At 39.9% G+C, this 17447-nt stretch overlaps 1 protein-coding gene across 9 annotated transcripts in view; it reads right to left on the bottom strand.

Moving 5' to 3' along the window:
* The window catches only part of Per (period circadian regulator), a 31205-nt gene that overhangs the window by 3843 nt on the left and 9915 nt on the right, over positions 1-17447 (bottom strand). For 6 of the 9 annotated variants that reach the window (XM_076421922.1, XM_076421927.1, XM_076421924.1 and 3 more), the window contains 12 exons: positions 15615-15799; positions 10898-11028; positions 10336-10534; positions 9485-9706; positions 7514-7698; positions 7000-7284; positions 5779-5925; positions 2820-3066; positions 1901-2280; positions 1480-1673; positions 1213-1373; positions 232-479 (listed from right to left, as the gene is read on the bottom strand). In XM_076421922.1, coding sequence (XP_076278037.1) covers positions 232-479; positions 1213-1373; positions 1480-1673; positions 1901-2280; positions 2820-3066; positions 5779-5925; positions 7000-7284; positions 7514-7698; positions 9485-9706; positions 10336-10534; positions 10898-11028; positions 15615-15799 — 2584 coding nt within the window. The remainder of the gene's footprint in view (positions 1-231; positions 480-1212; positions 1374-1479; positions 1674-1900; positions 2281-2819; positions 3067-5778; positions 5926-6999; positions 7285-7513; positions 7699-9484; positions 9707-10335; positions 10535-10897; positions 11029-15614; positions 15800-17447) is intronic. The other 3 variants (XM_076421928.1, XM_076421926.1, XM_076421929.1) reach the window with 3 other exon arrangements.

Raw genomic sequence — 17447 nt, 5'->3', positions numbered from 1 at the left:
AAGAAAGTAATGGTTATCTGTGCTAGAAATGACTCACCCCTTCCCCGAAACTTGCTTACAGCAATAAAAATTAACGTTAAACGTTTCTGTAGATCAAAATGTTGCCATGAAGATTTGAAAGTCAGTTTCTATTACAGTCCACAGTTTTGTTCCGACATAAGGCGAAGGTTCCCAAGTGACCATTACTTTCACATGATTGTTTGATTATATGTATAGATATAATCAATGTACTTTTTTCGAGGACTCGGACATCGCCATGGTGCTGCCTGGTTCTGCCTTGACGCTTGTCGCTTGACTCGCCGGTCGTTTCCGTTCCAAACACTTGTCAACGACAGACTGGTTGTTAGCTTCACGTGCAACCGGGGTCAGTTCTGGGGTTACGAAAGGCCTGTACATCATGCCTGCTGGTGGGCCACCGAGCACCGGAGGGCAGATCACTCCGGCCATTGTTGTCGTCACGTACGACACTGGCACGAACACTGTAACATTAATTTTAAACACTTCATCGTCTTGTTCTGTTTCTAATCCCTTATTTTCTTACGCGAACTTGTGAATTACCAAAGGACGAGCAAGAAACAAAATCGAACGTTTGAAGACGCTATCTTGTGTAGTAGAAATGTACCTCCGAGGAGCAAGAATGTATTTCTTCTTTCAATCATTTTAATAAGTCGATAACAGGGTAACGATATTCTCAAATTCTTCCAACGTCTGTTTTGTTTTTCACTCGTCCATTGCTGCCATAAATGCATAAAATCTGCTACTACTTTACTGCTTTTAAATGTGAACACATTCCCACAAGCAGTTTATATGACTTCAAGCTTATGGATGATAGCTTATGCACACTTCGAGATGACAGTTAAGAAACAAAACAATATTTGCAAGTGTCGGGTAAGTATGTTATTTGTAGCAATGTTTTTGTATTTTGTTATAACTGGACTACGGATCTTTATGTATCTTTATATCAACTATATTATCACTGAAATAGTGTATGACACAAGAGTGTATGAAAATTAAAAATTTGCCTAGACATCCGCAGTTTGGTCATATGTACAGTAATACAGTAATCTTTCGTAGTGATTGTTCAGTTGGCTTGCTTCTTAACTGTCCTCAGCACAAGTGTTTTTCATCTCGCTATGTTTCTTACTTCTCTCTGCCACTTCCTCCTTTCTGTACTCTATTCTAAACTCATCCGTTGAAGAAGAATGTACATACTGTAAGGATTAATCTGTGGCTGTTGGATTGATTGGGGTGGACTGAGCTTCTCCTGCATGGGTGGTACAATTGCGGGGTCGTTGGTTTGTGGAACAGGAACGTAGTATACTGGAATCATCGACGGAAGTACTGGTATCCTGGGTATTGCTTGTGAATTGGCACTAGAAATTAACAGAATCATTATCCGATAGATACAATACTTTGACAATTTATGAATAGTTCTAAAAGTTGAAATGGCTTGTCTTTTCATAATGAAGATGAACCCACTTTGGTAGCACATTGCTTGGCTGAGCTGGCGGCGGAGGCGGCACGGTAACCGACAAAGGTTGCCACAGGTTTATGTTACCACCTGTTTGAATAACAGTTGATTGGTCGAGACTCATGCTTGCCACCGTTGTAGTGACGTTGGTGGGGAACTGACCCGCGGTGCTCGTTCTCGACATCTCTTCGTGCTTCGAAATCTGGTAAAATAATACAAACAATTACTTTCTGTTAAATTGCCACAAATTATCCTTATACAAACTAACATTTCCACAAAATATTTTACAGAAACCACGGCGGGAATAAAATTTATTTCGATGACAAAAATAGACTGAATATTAATCTAAAAACGAATGGACTTTGTTATTATCATTTAAAAAACGGATAATCGAATCACATTGTTATAAAGAACATAATGTTTACTAACTTTAAAACTATCTCCCTCCCAGCTGTGACTTCCGCTTCTCTTCACCCCGTGACCTTGGTTGATAAAATGGGCGTTCGGATCCGACAATTTCTCGGTCTTTATCCGCGAGTCCTTCAGTTTGTCACTGTTCTTGATGCTGGAACGGAGTTCACGATGTTTCTGCATCATCAGCTTTTCCATGTCCTCGTTATGACGATTCAGTAGCGATTCGGTCAGTGTGGGAGGCTTGAAACTTTCTGTGGTGGTGGTGTTACTGGCGGTGTTCGAGGTGTTGCCTCTACTCGCTGAACTTGTCTGATTGTTCGAACCGCTACTGAGATTCTCTGCACTACCACTGCCGCTCGCACCGCTTCCGTTTATTGGCGACATGCATTTCCTTGCTACCGATAACATTATTACATAGCAATATCTATCTCATTCAATGAATTCTAATGATACATATTTATTCATTTTTCTAATCCATTTTACTATAATATACAGGGTGTCCACGTAACTGTCGCCACGACTTTTCGGGCACTTCCGGTAACCAGATAAAAAAATGTTGATTCAAAAAAGTCACAAGACGAGTTCAACGGCCTAGTACACTATGACCTTGACATGATCTTAACAGTAAGGTAGGTTTGAGTTGTTGATATTGGTCAAGATATTGATCTCTCGAAAGAAATATCAACAGCTCAAGCCTGGCTTACTGTTTTGTGCCCGATTTGTACAGACCTCAAGAAATTGATTGAAGAATAATGGAGTAGTTTTTATAAGAAAAGAATCCGCCAGCTTGTAAAAAGTTGAGAGATAGTTGTCAATAAAAATATAATAAAACTGTTATTTTAAAATCTAAAATAGCAAACTGTTCGCGGACAATTTGAATATGGAATTTTAGAAAAATTTAATGAAAGTAGTTGATTTGAGAAAAGGTTCTTACCCGCTGAGTTCGGGCTGGTCTTTCCACCCTCGTCGTTGCTGGAATTGATATTCTCCTCGTCGCTGCCGTACATGGTGGTGACCGTTGGTTTGCTCTTAAAGAATCTTTCGATATTCTCATTGTAGTTGAGCTGATTGTAGCTCGGCGGTGTCTCGGTCGACGATTTACTGTCGTAGTACTCGTGATGGGGCGATATCTCACCGAGCATCACGCTGTCGTGCTCCTGTAACAAGGGATTGCGTGATCCCTTCACAAGTATATTGTAGCGACTTAGAATGAGTTGTCACATGATTTTCGTCACTGTCAGTTGTTTTGCATATTTGCGTTGCGTTGCGTTAAGGGCGCGCACCGAGCGGTTTCAAAAGATTGCTCTAACTATTCTATATTATTCAAAAACAAATGGTGGTTACTGTGCGATGCAAGAGGATGCTGCAACCACGTGTGTAAATCGGCGAACGCGAGACTTGCCACCGCAAAAATACAATATTTACAGCGCACGAGCGACCAGTTGACCAACTTATTCATTTTTCCCAGGCCTGCGACAACTGTCAATTATTTCGAGCTACAGCACAATCGACCAACTCTCTATCCAAGTCCATTATTCACCAGTCCAGCTATCCCCACCCACGCCTTGATCACTCACACTTGTTTCCCTACAGTTTTCCTCAAATCGTGTCTCAACGCCTCAGCGAAGAGGCAACACGCGAACAAAAAGAATGTCTGAATCGATAAAAATCGTCAGATCAATTTCGACATCCTGCTGAAAATTATTCCGTCCACTACGCCTCGTTAGATTCTCGTGTAATTCCATTGCGAAAGTACACCGAGAGACGTTCGTTTCGAAGATATACACTACCGACAAATCGTAACCATACAGGGTAGGACGATAGACGAAATCGTTTTCGTCGAAATTCTATAAAGCACCATTCGTACACGTTCGAGCACACTCTGTCCGCCATTCTCGCCCTCTCCTTTCCTTTCGTTAGTTTCAAAACCTTGTAAGTGAAGAGGCGCACAGATCTCTATTCACGAATGTCATATTGCAATAATTTATAAATACTCTTGTAGCGTCAGCGTATCCCGATCGTTGCTTGTCTGCGGACTAAAACATTGTATTCTCGTTGCAACCCGTTTGTCAGTAATTGAATAATAAGGTCAAATTAAGGACCTAATAAAACTTTTCGATAAACCGATTGTCGAAGAGGAACTTTGAAGACTTGCGGTAGATAAAGAAAGAAGTTCTCTGAGGAAAATGCAACGGAGAAGATTATTGTCTAGACACCCCAAGAAGCCAGAGAAATGAGACGCATGTCGCAACTCATTGACAAAATGGACAAGTTTGAAGACCAGCAAATCCTCGGTTGGCAGAAGTTGCGTGAAAACTTTGACGAAGAAACAGCAACACGGTCGAATAAAGAAACGATAATCTGTTTTTTTCTTTCCTGCGGAGTGTAGAAGGGGGTTGGGGAGATTGGGAGTGTATAGATGGCTGTATCTCCTTCAAGTCACGCGAGATAAAGCACGGCAGGGGAGTTGATAGTGGGGGAAATTGATGGCAGTGGGAGTCGCCAAGTTGCCCGGGCCTGATCTACATTCATTTGTCTCTGCGATACACTTCCCAGTTTTCCACAGTCGACCGACATCTTTCTTTCTGTCTGCCGATGCCGGGAAAACGGAAGCAACCAGCTACAGTATGTTCCAAACTGTTGCAATGGAGGTTGACTTAACGGAAAGGTTTTCTTAGATTTTCACTTTTAATGTGCAAAGTTTAATGAATAGTAATATTGAATGGAAAAAAGGTAAATAGACTTACCAACAACGTCCTTACAAGGTTTTGAAATTGACGCTATCCATCACCGGACCTACGCAATTCTCAGTTTGCCCTCCGTCTGTGTACAACAGAACTTGGTAGATTGTTCATATTTTTTTGTCTCTTTTGTTCTCATTACTTTCCCCCTCCCTCCCTCTCTCTCTCTCTTTCCCTTTTATTATTTTGTTATTGTTTAAATTAGTGTTTACTTACGACTAGCCACGTAAGAAATTACGGTGCGTGAATTACCCTAACTTGTGAGAAATATGTGGCTACAGAGTTACTTTTGTGAGACAACCATCCGGTTAGATCGTGACACCAGGCTGCAAAATGTTCAATCAATTGCTGTGTACCTTTTACTCACCTTGCACCCATTGCTTTCCCATTATCATCTAAGACATTCTACGATGTATTGTATATCTGTAGGGAGCAACCAGAATGTATGGGTTTACTTGAAAACGAAAATGAAAGTGGTAGAAACGTAGTGAAATTTCTGATTGCTTCCTAGACAGGTATATCAACCTAGAGTATTTCCCCGTCCTCCACCCAAGTCGATTATACTCTACTTACGCCATGCTTTTTAGAGCGGTCCAGTAAAGAAAAAAGAAATTCTTGCGCAATCTACGTCGAGAGAACCACTCCAAGATCACTATGGTACCGCAGTCATTCGTAACTCGCCTTTCGGTGCCACGAAGTGTCATTAGGTTTCCAAATTAAAAAAATTCTCTAACAAGCGTTGCAAACTTCTTTTTTCCTATACCGTGCCGTAGTCGGTTCCTATGCATTTTCAGCACGATGTGTTCGTGTTGTTCTCTCTAACACAATCATGTGATGTACAGTATATTGTCTTAATAAACATATATTGTGTACTAGTTTCGCACCTTTGATCTACAAGATGAGATCGAGAGCGAGAACACCGGTGAACAGATCGATACGAAAACACAATTGTCAGGAACGATGCGTCTACAGTATCTAACAATAAGATCTAATACCTTCCACGTTGACTCGTCACAAGCAGAACGTGGGAATATGTATAGGAGAATTAAGTATACTTTCTTTCTCGTAGCGTACCAGCAGAGCGCGTCATAGCGTAACTACTAGCAGAATAGATAAAGTGTCGGCGATACTAAAACGTAGCTTAATAGTCACCGAAAAACTCCTTTCGTCGGCAGCGAGCACATCTTTGCCAAGAGCGGGTGCCCTCGTCTCCTGGAGCAGATTTTCCATGAAGGACGCGAGGTCCTTGCACCTCTTTGACACGTCGAGCTCGGCTATATCTGACTTTCTTTGGATGTTCTGCGCAGACGTACGATAGAACAAAAGAGAAAAACGTTGGGGATTGAGCGGACACATTAGCCCGGAATTAAGAGTTTCGTTCGGTTATCGCTACACAGGACCTAATCTCGGTTAACTTTACTGTCCCGTTTGCGCTTGTCAATTGCATTGTACATATGCTCTGGCTAGTATTCACAATACTTTTCTTAAACACGGTCTTCTTTGTGCTATGCTTCCTGTATCAAGAGCAACGATACACGCGAGTACTTAAACTCCTGATTAAAATCAAGTAATTATTATGCACAACAGGATCTTGATTATTGAAACAACGGTCTACAGATCATCGCAACAGCGGCGATTTGAAGGGAACAATATTGAGATCAAGATAAGCAGCTAAAGGTAGGATCTTCTAAGCGCGTCCAGACCAAGCGGTCACTTCTGATGAAGTTTGATGAATGTATTATAGTATAAAAGCTTAGGGGATCCCACCGTAAGTGAACAGAATTTCTCGTGCTCTGGATAATCAGGGTTCTACTGCATAGTACTAAATAGACGCGAGTTTGTTTTTGCTTCAGGTTCGCAGTTGGTAGATACTTTTCGGTTCAGATCGGGCCGAGAAGAGATTAGGTTTAATCTCCTCGGTGATCAGGGAGAATAGAAAACACAAGAATTTCTGACTTGCAGTCTCCAAATTTGGTCTACTTAGGTCCTTGAAGTGATAAGACTCGAGTTATGTCGTTTAAATTCGATAAAATCACCCGACACCTCCCGACCCGAAATATCGGGTATCCGCACATCCCCTGGAAATTGGGGAAGGGAAATTTAGGAGCATCGATTGTGCTAACTCAGAGTCACCAGATCAGGGGAATTGACTCGGATTGAGGGGATTGAGGGGAATACAGTAACCTGTCTCTGCCATTATCTGGTTAGTCATGTGACGGGCCTATGGCGGAAGCGTGGGGATGCTCGCCGCCAGAAAATGGGGGAATAGCGTGGTAGAAGAGGAAAGGGTAGAGTGGGAGACAAGTCTTAATCTGGCGACTCTAGCTAACTACACCAATGGATCAGGGAGGATCTCATCGGTGGAAGACGTACCTCGTCGAGAAGCGTACGTATTTCCCCTTGGATGATCTTGGACTCTTTGATCACCTCCTCGCTAATGTTGACCAGCTGGCCGAACTCGGTAGCGCTCGGCACGCGGAATATATCGGGATTCGCCGGGCCCTTCAGTACTCTGTGTTGACCTACGACAAACTCTAGTTTTTTCGTCCAGGGATTGATAAAGGATGACCACTCGGTTTCGAGAACGACGTAGCCACCGTTCTGCACTCCGAACCTGTAGGGTTTCGATCTGAAGGAGGCACCTTCGAGCCTGATCACCTGTTCAACGATACACGTATAAGTATAAATAATCGAGGGGGGGACAGAAGCGAATGAATTTTTGTTATTTGTCGATCGACGCTCTCGGGATTCGCTTGCTCGCACTTTTTCTGCGGATTACCCGTATGTATTTCTTTCGTTCTCTTGACTCTATTTTTGCTCTATCATTCACACCTATCGTACCGAAGCCTATAAACGATTTTTTTTTGTTTCTGGGGCGCATGCTCACAGTCTCATAGATGTCTTTGATGAAAGGCAGATCCTCGGGATGGTAGAAGTCAAACAGCGAACGGCCAACCATATCCTGAGGTAGGTATCCAAAGTATTGGACTACGTCGGGATCAACATGGGATAGGTGGCACGTCGCGGTGTGGCGGGTCGTGAATATCGAAGATATTATTGTTTCTTCTGGCGCTGCGGATAACGATAATAACAATTTCGGGGTCATTCTCTCTCTTGCCAGGCGGTTCCTTCGTAATGAAAGTTTTAGTCTTTAGAATGGCACACGCGTTAAAAGCAAAACAGCTATACAATACTTCGCAGAAAAGCCTGCGCGCGATTTACTTTTGTTTAGTTCTCTGTCTCTCTCTCTCTCTCCCTCTGTCTCTCGCTCTCTTTCCGTCTGTTTTATACACACCTTATTCGTTTCGTATAACACAGGATACATTACTTTTTGCACGACACCTTGTGAACAAAAGAATCTTTAGTTTACAACTAAATGCCAATTTCGGCCATTCTTCCATGCGAACCTTTCAACAGGCTTCTCTGTAGCTCTCTCCCTCTCTCTCTCTCATGCTCTCTCTCTCTCTCTCTCTCTCTCTCTCTCTCTCTCTCTCTCTCTCTCTCTCTCTCATATACTCTCTCTCTAGTATGACACTCTAAAGGCTGACTCCGGCTAGCGCATAATGGACACAACGCTATACTGATTTGACTGTGTGAATTGTAATCTTTGAGCGCCATATGATCAATGCAGCATGATCGCGGTACGAAAGAGTACTGCGACCAATACATGTACACACCATAACAATTTTAAATAAACTGTTACTACGTATTAAATACTACAAGTTTGCTTAGCGAGAAAGCGATTTGAAATCTAGTGGAGCAACATGTTAAAAGAGACTGTCTGATTGTGAGATCATTATCTTATTGAAAGTTATTCATAAAATAATACAGCAACAAATCTTTTCTGAATCTATCTATCTATGAATTTATCAATGGTTGTAATTTTAATTATGAATAGAGAACAGTACAATCAGCACTTTCGACTGAATTCAATCAGGAACTAAATTCAACAAGACTAAATTTTAATCAAGAATGTCTTGATCCAACGAGCGCTAACTGGAGTTAACCTTAAAACGCTCTACAGCTAGACAACCAAACGAAACGAATAGACATAGAAGAAATTATTGTAAAGATAGTATCCTTCTAAGTGTAAGCGTTAATGCCAGAGCAAGAGAAGAACGAAGCGTTAAGTAGATAATTATGCAAAGAAACAGAAGCACAGTTAAGTAACTCGCGTGTACGTCTTCATTTTACTTCGACGTGTCGCATTGTCTATTCAAAGAGGACTCATAATTGATCTCTTCGAAGGTTTAATTGAGTACAACAACAAGTTCAAGTGAAAACGTGCACAGCCAATGAGAGAAAGAGAAACGTCTGACAGATATTCGATGGAATTTTTCTGTTCCTCGTCCGTTCCGTTCAAAGCACAGACTAAACGTTAGAGTAATGTCAACGATGAAATACCAGCTATAATTTCCAACAAGCAAAGCATGGTGAAGCTATCATCTATCCATGAATAATGATGATGCGAGTGCGCTTCTTATAACTGTTCTCATTTCAATGAATAATCGAAACAGTGGTCTCCAAACTGAACGAAAACGAAAAACTGGCCAGATGACAAGAAAAGGAATAAATGACAAACGACAAAGATGAGACTATCAACATCGTCGCGGTCTTTGAGAGTAAACAATTCTAATTTAATACAAATTACCTTCTGTATAAGGCATGTCGCCATGGAAACCACCGAGTCATACATAGTCGTCGAGTAGATTAGACTAACGAAACGACTCGATTTCATCCGTTTGGAGCTAACGATTTTAACAATTTTCAACGATCATTTCTATGGGACTAGACGGAATGGGAATTGATCGAATCTTTTCGTCAGTCGGCTCTTCTCGAAGATCTGCAACCGTACTACCTTTATATGCAGAATGAACAGGTTGGGCAGTGACCACCAGGAACATGGCTTTGTGTTGTTGCTCCGTCGCCCGGTCTCGAAAGTCTCTGAACGATAATGTCAAGTGAAACGGAAGGTACAAATTCGATCTTGCCTCCATATGTTGACCGGTTGCTGGGTGGACCACAGACTTCGAATATTTTCTCAATCCGCAAAACAGACTCGCTCTTCTGCCGTTGATACCTGAGAACAATCACAGACACGCTGTTAGACAAAATGTTTGTAAAGATACAAACAAACATGAAGAAATTAATGAATTAGTTCGCAATGTTTGTGTTGACAGCGTGGATGAATGAATAAATTCAAGAAATAAGGTATTGGCATCGTAACTCTTCAATAAATTAATATTAACTACCGTCTGATTTTTATTTTTATTTGATTACACCAAGTTCCTGTATATGTTAATAGATATTTTATACATAAATCCATCGTCCAATTCACTAAGCAATGAGCTAGCAATGAACTTTCGTATATATTCAAAATAAACATGTTCCTGGAATGGTAATAGACATGTTGATGATACTATTTGTTGCTAATATTAACCCTTCGCTTGTTAATCAAAGCTATTAATATATACGGAACTCATAAAGCTGTTTATGGATATGAATGGCATATATATACTCTCATACAGCTATTAATATACACAAAAGGTGTGGAAATACATTGTATACGCCCGAGAAATTTACTTTGTACGTCAATGTTACTACGAAGTTGTAATAATTTAATTCTTCACGTAAAATTTAGTCAATATACTAAAAATTTACCTAATAATGATCGTCATAAGAAGCTGAATATTCCGAAAGCATTCATACCTTTCGGTCTGTCCTCGTGTGGCGAGACAATTCCACTGGTTATCTGATCGGCGAACGTCCCCTTATCCTTCGGATGGACATAATCGATGAATGATCGACCGATCCACGCGTCCTTGGGATATCCTAGAGCTGAGCATATCGAGGGAGTTGTGTACAAAACGAGGCCATCATGCATCGAAATCACCGCGCAAAATCCCTCCTATAGGATACAAGATAATTCCGTCAAGTCTGTTCACGACAGACAACACGCTGGCAAATAAACCATAGAACTGGTATTAGCACGTAGGAGATACTGAATCAAGATTATTGCCAAGACAAGACAAAATTTCGTCGATCGTCAGAATCAATAAATCTCCTTTCTCCATGCAGCAACATGTGTTATAGTGTTATGTCATTAGACCGAAGACCATAGCAGATCCTAATCATTGAAAAATATTCTGTAAATCAAGTGTCTTGATTGATATAATTACTATCTCTATTCCTACGTGTGCCTTTTACCACAGTTATCTAGTTTAGTTTGTCCGTTTTTGGTTTCCCAATTGTTATCACAATCAATACTAACGTTGGCTTGAGACGTGGAATCGTCCAGCAGATTTGTACGGGAAGCAAGTCCTGCTTCCGGATCAGTGACGGTGTCGCCATTGTGCTCGCCGGGATCCGTTGCATCCACCAATTCTACAGTCGTTACTTCTTCTTGTGTAACACCAAACAGAAATTCTCGTGGTTATATTACATTTCATCTGAATACTCCTACCCGTCTTTTGGGTCTCAGGTGTCATACGCAAGAAGCATGATTACGTTCTCGGACACGTTTCGTGGACGTTCCGCATACATTTGGAGATGGAAAACAGGAAGTTTAATTTAATTAATAGGTAGATTCTAATATTTATTTACGGGAAGGTAATTACAGGAACGGAATATTATATTCTGGAATGAAATTGAGAACTTTGGTTAGTTATAGAGAGTGTCCAAAAAATGTGTATCTACAGCTCTGCCAAACATACAAGATCGATTACACGATTTATATTGTAGAATATTGTAGATTCTATAAGACATATCAAAAGCATAGTCACTAAACATTTCTTCAAACTGTCTCATGTATCAACTAGTGGTTCTGTGCCCTACTTTGTGATATTTAAAAATTTTTCTAGCCGGCTTCTATAAACAATGCCATATTTGCTTATTCTAAACAATAAATCATTTCTTCAAAAGAACTATTAGACACGAGCAACTACAAAATAAAGTATAATTACAATTCTAGAAGGATCAGCGGATTCAAGACGAAAATTACTTATGGGATAGCACGGCACATGAATACAATCATGAGTATAACCAAATTATTAATTGTTTATCAACAATTTGAGATTCCATCTTGTCATTTGAGAAATGAAACACATTGAAATCTTTCGAACTACATAAAGACATAACATATATGTATATAAGCGTTTCATTAATTCTATAAAAATAAAACTAAACTCATATACATATTTTGCAATGAATAGTTAAAACGGGTTAAATAAATAAAAACTGTAGAATACAATTTTTTTGTGTGATGGTCCTCACAAAAAATGGAACTCGAACATTGGCCGTACACGTACACGCTTCAGTAGTATGTCTGACTATTGCTTGACATTTCTACTTACAACGAAAATAGCTAGTGTAGTGATACGACCGTATATGAGATGTCTCTAATCTTACTACAGTATTTCCTACCTATTAATTGACGTAAAATTCGTGGAAAATACCAATAAAAGCATTGAATTTTTAATGTTTATAAAATTCGGACTCAAATAAATTTTCTTGATCTCTACACATTAGATTTAAACAAATGTATTTACAAGTACTATTTCTTTAATACATTCTACATTCACGGTACATTCTTTTTTATTTATTATTATACGTTGTGTGTGTGTCATTAAGATATAATAGTATCAACTTTTCTGCATAAGAATCAACTTACAAAGAGAATATGTTGATTTTTTGGACGATATGAAGGATCAAGGTATCTATACTACTCTTGTGAAGAATATGATCGAAGAGAACTAACGTAGATTGTTTGTAAATGTTAAAAATGGATGCTATAGACAGAGATCAAAGGCATAAGAATCAACTTTTTGGAATAAGTATCAGCATTTCTGAATAAGTACCAACTTTTCTGTGTCAGATTATCATACATATTACGAAAAATACCCGTGAGTGTCCAGTGTCCAGACATGGTTTAAGTAATAGTTTCTTTTTCCAAATCCATTTTGTCGGTTCAGCAGTGCTACGAAACGTAATCTGCTGCATAAGTAATGAATCGGTGAAGGATGGAAGAGGAATGAATGTTTCCTTAGTCCAATTCTACGATGCACGTCGGGGTAACGAACGTAAAAGCTCGTCTCGAGCAAACTACAGGAAAGAAGCAGCACAATTACCATTTCTGGCAGAAACTATTCAGTCCAACCAATCAAGTCGTAATAATTACTATTACTGAAAATAATTTCATTCGGAAAAAATAAGACAAACATTTTTATTCTTTGCTCGTAGCACATATAATCACTATGAAAAGTGTTTCAGCACTTCACTATGCTACTAAATCATGTTATATAATTTTGAATAATACATAATTTTGTATTTGGTAAAGTTATTTGCGGATATGTATATGAATGTTTATATATGTTATACAAATAAGGAATTCTAGTTAAGCAGAAGTTAGATATATCTGAAATACATAGTATCATCTATTTTACACAGCAATATTTGTTTAGTCATTGATCGTAATCTAACTTCTTGAGATAATGATTCTAGGAAAGCACATCCACGTGTTTGCTTTCTGCACGTGCCCGTGTAAGTACGAAGATTCCAGCTCGGCAAACATTTCGAACGTGACATTGCATGTAATACTAATTTAGACACACTATAACCTCTTTAGCATTTTACATGAACATTTCCACAACTGTTCTGTGAGTCACCCTGCAATACTAACCCATTGTGTACGATCGGTGTACACGTAGAAAAAATTAACACCTGTTACCCCAGAGGTAAGAACTTGCTTTACGATTCGAAACCTAAAATTCTATATTTTAGTCTTAATAAATTCGCGATATCGATCGGACACTTTCTGCCAGGGATGGTACAGCGGCAACGCAATCTTGAGTTCCGATGAACACGCCATATTGGCGCACTGGGGGGTGTGCTACCGTGGCAACTTTTGCCTAAAATAACGAAACAAGCAATACCTTAATCAACACTTTTACATATAGTGTTCTTAACGAATGCATAATATCGATCGAACACATTTCTACCCAAGACATTGCAACCTTTGACGAAGGCGCCATGTTGTCGCACCGGGACCTGCTACCGAGGCAATTTTTACTTTTCGACTCTCTACTGTTTGGCTAACTATCGGCCGGTGAGTACCGTTGCGGTGTCACTTGGCCACGCGTATATTGTCATGGCAGATAGTATCAGGGCCTCGCAGTCGCTTCGCGTCGCCTCGTGCCATTCCTATCGGTCAACTTGGTATACGTGTTCGCTGATCGAAGGGAAAAACTCTTGCAACGTACGCACGTATGTAGTTGCTGGTCGTCCAACGAACTAGCAACGCGTCTCGCGCCCTTACGTAACCGATCTATTCTCGCAGTTGCGGGCATATCCTGTTTGCAGCTCCTGCAACGCGTCAAGGCTCGTAATCATCGAATCAGGTCCAGATCGGCTCGTAACGGCCGACGAAAAAAGCCTATACGTGAGAATCGGTTCGCCCGATAATGGATTATTAAAAATTATGTAAATAATTACGTAAATCGGCGTAGCGCTTCTCGATGTTATATAAAACACGGCTGAATCCATCGCGCCATTGCTATAGTTGGACGAACCGAGAGCAAAAAAAGAGAGGGGCTCGGAGGGACCAAGAGCGGGAAATAGAGAGTGACTGGCCCTTTGTTCGCAGAATAGTACCAACCGATTACATAGTCTAACAAAATTAAACTTTTTTCATGTTCAGCAATTACTGTTGGGTGATGCTTATAGATTTTGTCATTCTAATACCAAATCCGAAAGTAAAATTGCTCTATCACGCAACGTTCTCGAAAAACATTGATTTTTCTAAAAATGCGTGATTTTGATAAAAAAAATCAGGTGTTACGCGAAAACTAAACATGCGAAACAGTTCAGGTTTGAGTCAAAAGATAGATGTTTGTCATTTTGGTACTAATGCTCTTAATATGGAATCCGAGGGTTCGTTTTGTAAAGTAATGGCGGAACGGTTTACCTTATCTAGGATTACTATGTTTATGCGGGGTAAGAGAAATTCGAACGAATCCAACAATCCAGACAAGACTGTCTAGGGACGTTTGATTTCGACCGGAATTTCGAAGCCTTTAGCTGTGAAGTAAGCGAAACCGAACTGCAGGAAAGAATGCACGAAACCGACTTGTGACATAAAACTATTGATCGCTTTTTGCTCAAAAGGAGTGCGAATTCGTAGGCGAATTTTGCCGGGTCGAGTTGTGACGTCTCGGACACCAAAACACGGCCGAATTCTGTCGGTCAGCGAAATCGGTAGTACAAGTAAACGCGTTGCCGGACGTGGAACAGAGAGCTCGAATCTCTGTGTCCAGCCGAACCCTCTTGGCGACCAGAAAAATTTAATCGGTTTATTTTTTATGAAAATTTATGAATTTTCCCATAATTTTTATATACAGTAGCGGACGAAAGTTTAAGACCGCTCTAAAGAAGACAATAACTTTTTAAATATTGTACTATACGATTTGAACTTTTTTGGGAAGCTAGAGTTTACTAAAGGATGTGAAAAGAAATTTTTCCAAAAATTGCAATTAATCGGAATTATTTTATTGCCGAAAATCTTGAAAATTTGCAATTTTTACCATCTTTAAATGTTTGTAGCTCATTGCAACGTCAACCGATTTTGACGAAATTTTCAGAATATGTTTAATTGACACAGATCTACAAAACGTATTTTTTAAATTTTCAATATAGGCCCGCATAAAAAAGTTAAAAATTCACCTTTTAGTATTTTTTCAACAATTCCGATCAATTGCAATTTTTGTAAAAATTTCTTTTCGCATCCTTTAGTAAACTAATTGTTCTAGCTTCCCCAAAAAAGTTCAAATCGTATAGTACAATATTAAAAAAGTTATCGTCTTCTCTAGAGCGGTCTTAAACTTTCGTCCGCTACTGTATATATCATCAAATTTTAGATAAATATAAAATATTGCTACATACAGAGTTTAGTTAACGTGCACTTCTTTCCGGCCGATTTCTAGATCGCAACTAACCTGGTTTCTTCTCGAGTATTGCTTTTGACGGAACGACGACATTATAGGACACAGCTTCCGGCGTCGCGCCAGCGCTCTTCAAGGCAATATCTGCGTCGGCGTTAACTGCCAAAATCGTCTTCGACTTTTTCTTCTTGTGCTCCTTATCCTTCCTTTTGCTGATTGGCTGCGGTAGGGCTTCATTGCTATGTGTCATATAAAGTGCGAAGTGACATCTAATCAAAATGTTAATACACACTGTTTTCGGGTGATTAGTTCTGAGAAAAATGTGTGTGTATGTGTGTGTATATATAAATTAAGGACTCTTCGGTTAAATCAGAATTTTCGGATACCTGTCTAGCCATATTTAGAGATTGAGGGATCAGACAGAAACTCTTAAATAAAGCAATCGCAATCGGTGACGTTGAGTAACAGTTCCTAACAAACAGTTTCTAACCAGGATTGTACCAGTTTCATACGTCCACTATTAAATATCATTGGTTTAATTGTTAACGCGTTCAATGATTTTTCTGAGAGTAATTTAAGCATACTATACTACAACCTTCAAATTGCTTTCAGATTATTTTTATTCTTGATTACATGTGACTCTCTAAATCCAGAACCCCGACTCGTTTTTCGCAGAGTAGGATGGCATCAGCGACCACGTGGCAGTCAACGTGCTACCACTACCGGCGAATCTTAGCAAGTCATCCTCGGACACTGCGGCACTAACGTATTAGTGTTTCACGCGTCTGCCACGAACGTTGATATCCTTCATACGGCTTTGCCGGATTCCGATATCAACAGTATACACGATCCATAAATATCCTCGCTATCTGAGTCAAGAAATAGAAGACAGTGGACAAGCATGCGAACATAAGCCGTATGTTCACGCGTTACATAAAAGCTTGTTTCGACGAAACGTAACTTTCGTCGACCCCAAGTAGCTGAGAGAAGTGTAATACGCTAGCACACGGCTCTTCAACCTGAGTTCTGCAAAGGGGTTTGAAGGGTTCCTCAGTTCCTATTTTTTTTTTTTTTGTATAATAATATAAGAGAAGATTTCCTCTGAGTTACTCCTTATTGCAAATACTGTGGTCTACCCCCTGATTTTTCGTGATATGTAAGAGAATATGTTTGGAACTTGAGTAGATAAAACCAAAGTTTCGATCCCGCCGCCGGCACCTCTGGAAATATTCCATGTGCCATTTAAACTGTGGTGCCCAAGGTGGTTCGGAACCCACCTTATAAAAACTGTAGGTCCCGTCGCGAAAAACCCTAACAGGGTTAAGTGCGACGTAAAATAACCATTAAAAAAAACCAAAGTTTGAAAACACAGCTTTAAATTGTTATCTAACTTCAGGATTCCTTGAAGAATATAATAAACTAGAAGGGTTTCAAAGACTGTGGAAGTTGAAGACCTCTGCGCTAGGAGATACGGTATCGTCGAATGTGGGAGTCTAGATGCAGCCCGGAGCGACTCGAGCGACAGCTTTCTCCAGGAAAAGCATCGGTCGAAAAAAGTCGTTGGCATAACAAACGATTCTTGGGGTCTAGTCGTGACCACTTTGATTATGCAACATCGAGGAAGTGCATTTCTCTGACGTTCCAAACTTTCTCTATGAGATAATCATTTCCGTGTTCGCCTTTAAAAGGTCTATAAATGTAGAAGTTCATTTGATCCCGTAACACAGACGGTAAAATGTATGATTAAAATAATTATGGTAACCCATTGGCAGCGAAAATTTTCTATGGTGTTCGATAAGTTTCAAATCTTTTCACGAACAACTTTTTGTGCACGTTCTTGTGGTGTAAATTGCAAATCAATTAATTGTAGATACTTATTAATAATTT

Source organism: Lasioglossum baleicum, chromosome 4 (genome assembly GCF_051020765.1).
Source record: "Lasioglossum baleicum chromosome 4, iyLasBale1, whole genome shotgun sequence".
Classification (NCBI taxonomy): Eukaryota; Metazoa; Arthropoda; class Insecta; order Hymenoptera; family Halictidae; genus Lasioglossum; species Lasioglossum baleicum.
The sequence above is the reverse complement of the archived record's forward strand: the minus strand, read 5'-3'. Positions and strand labels throughout refer to the sequence as shown.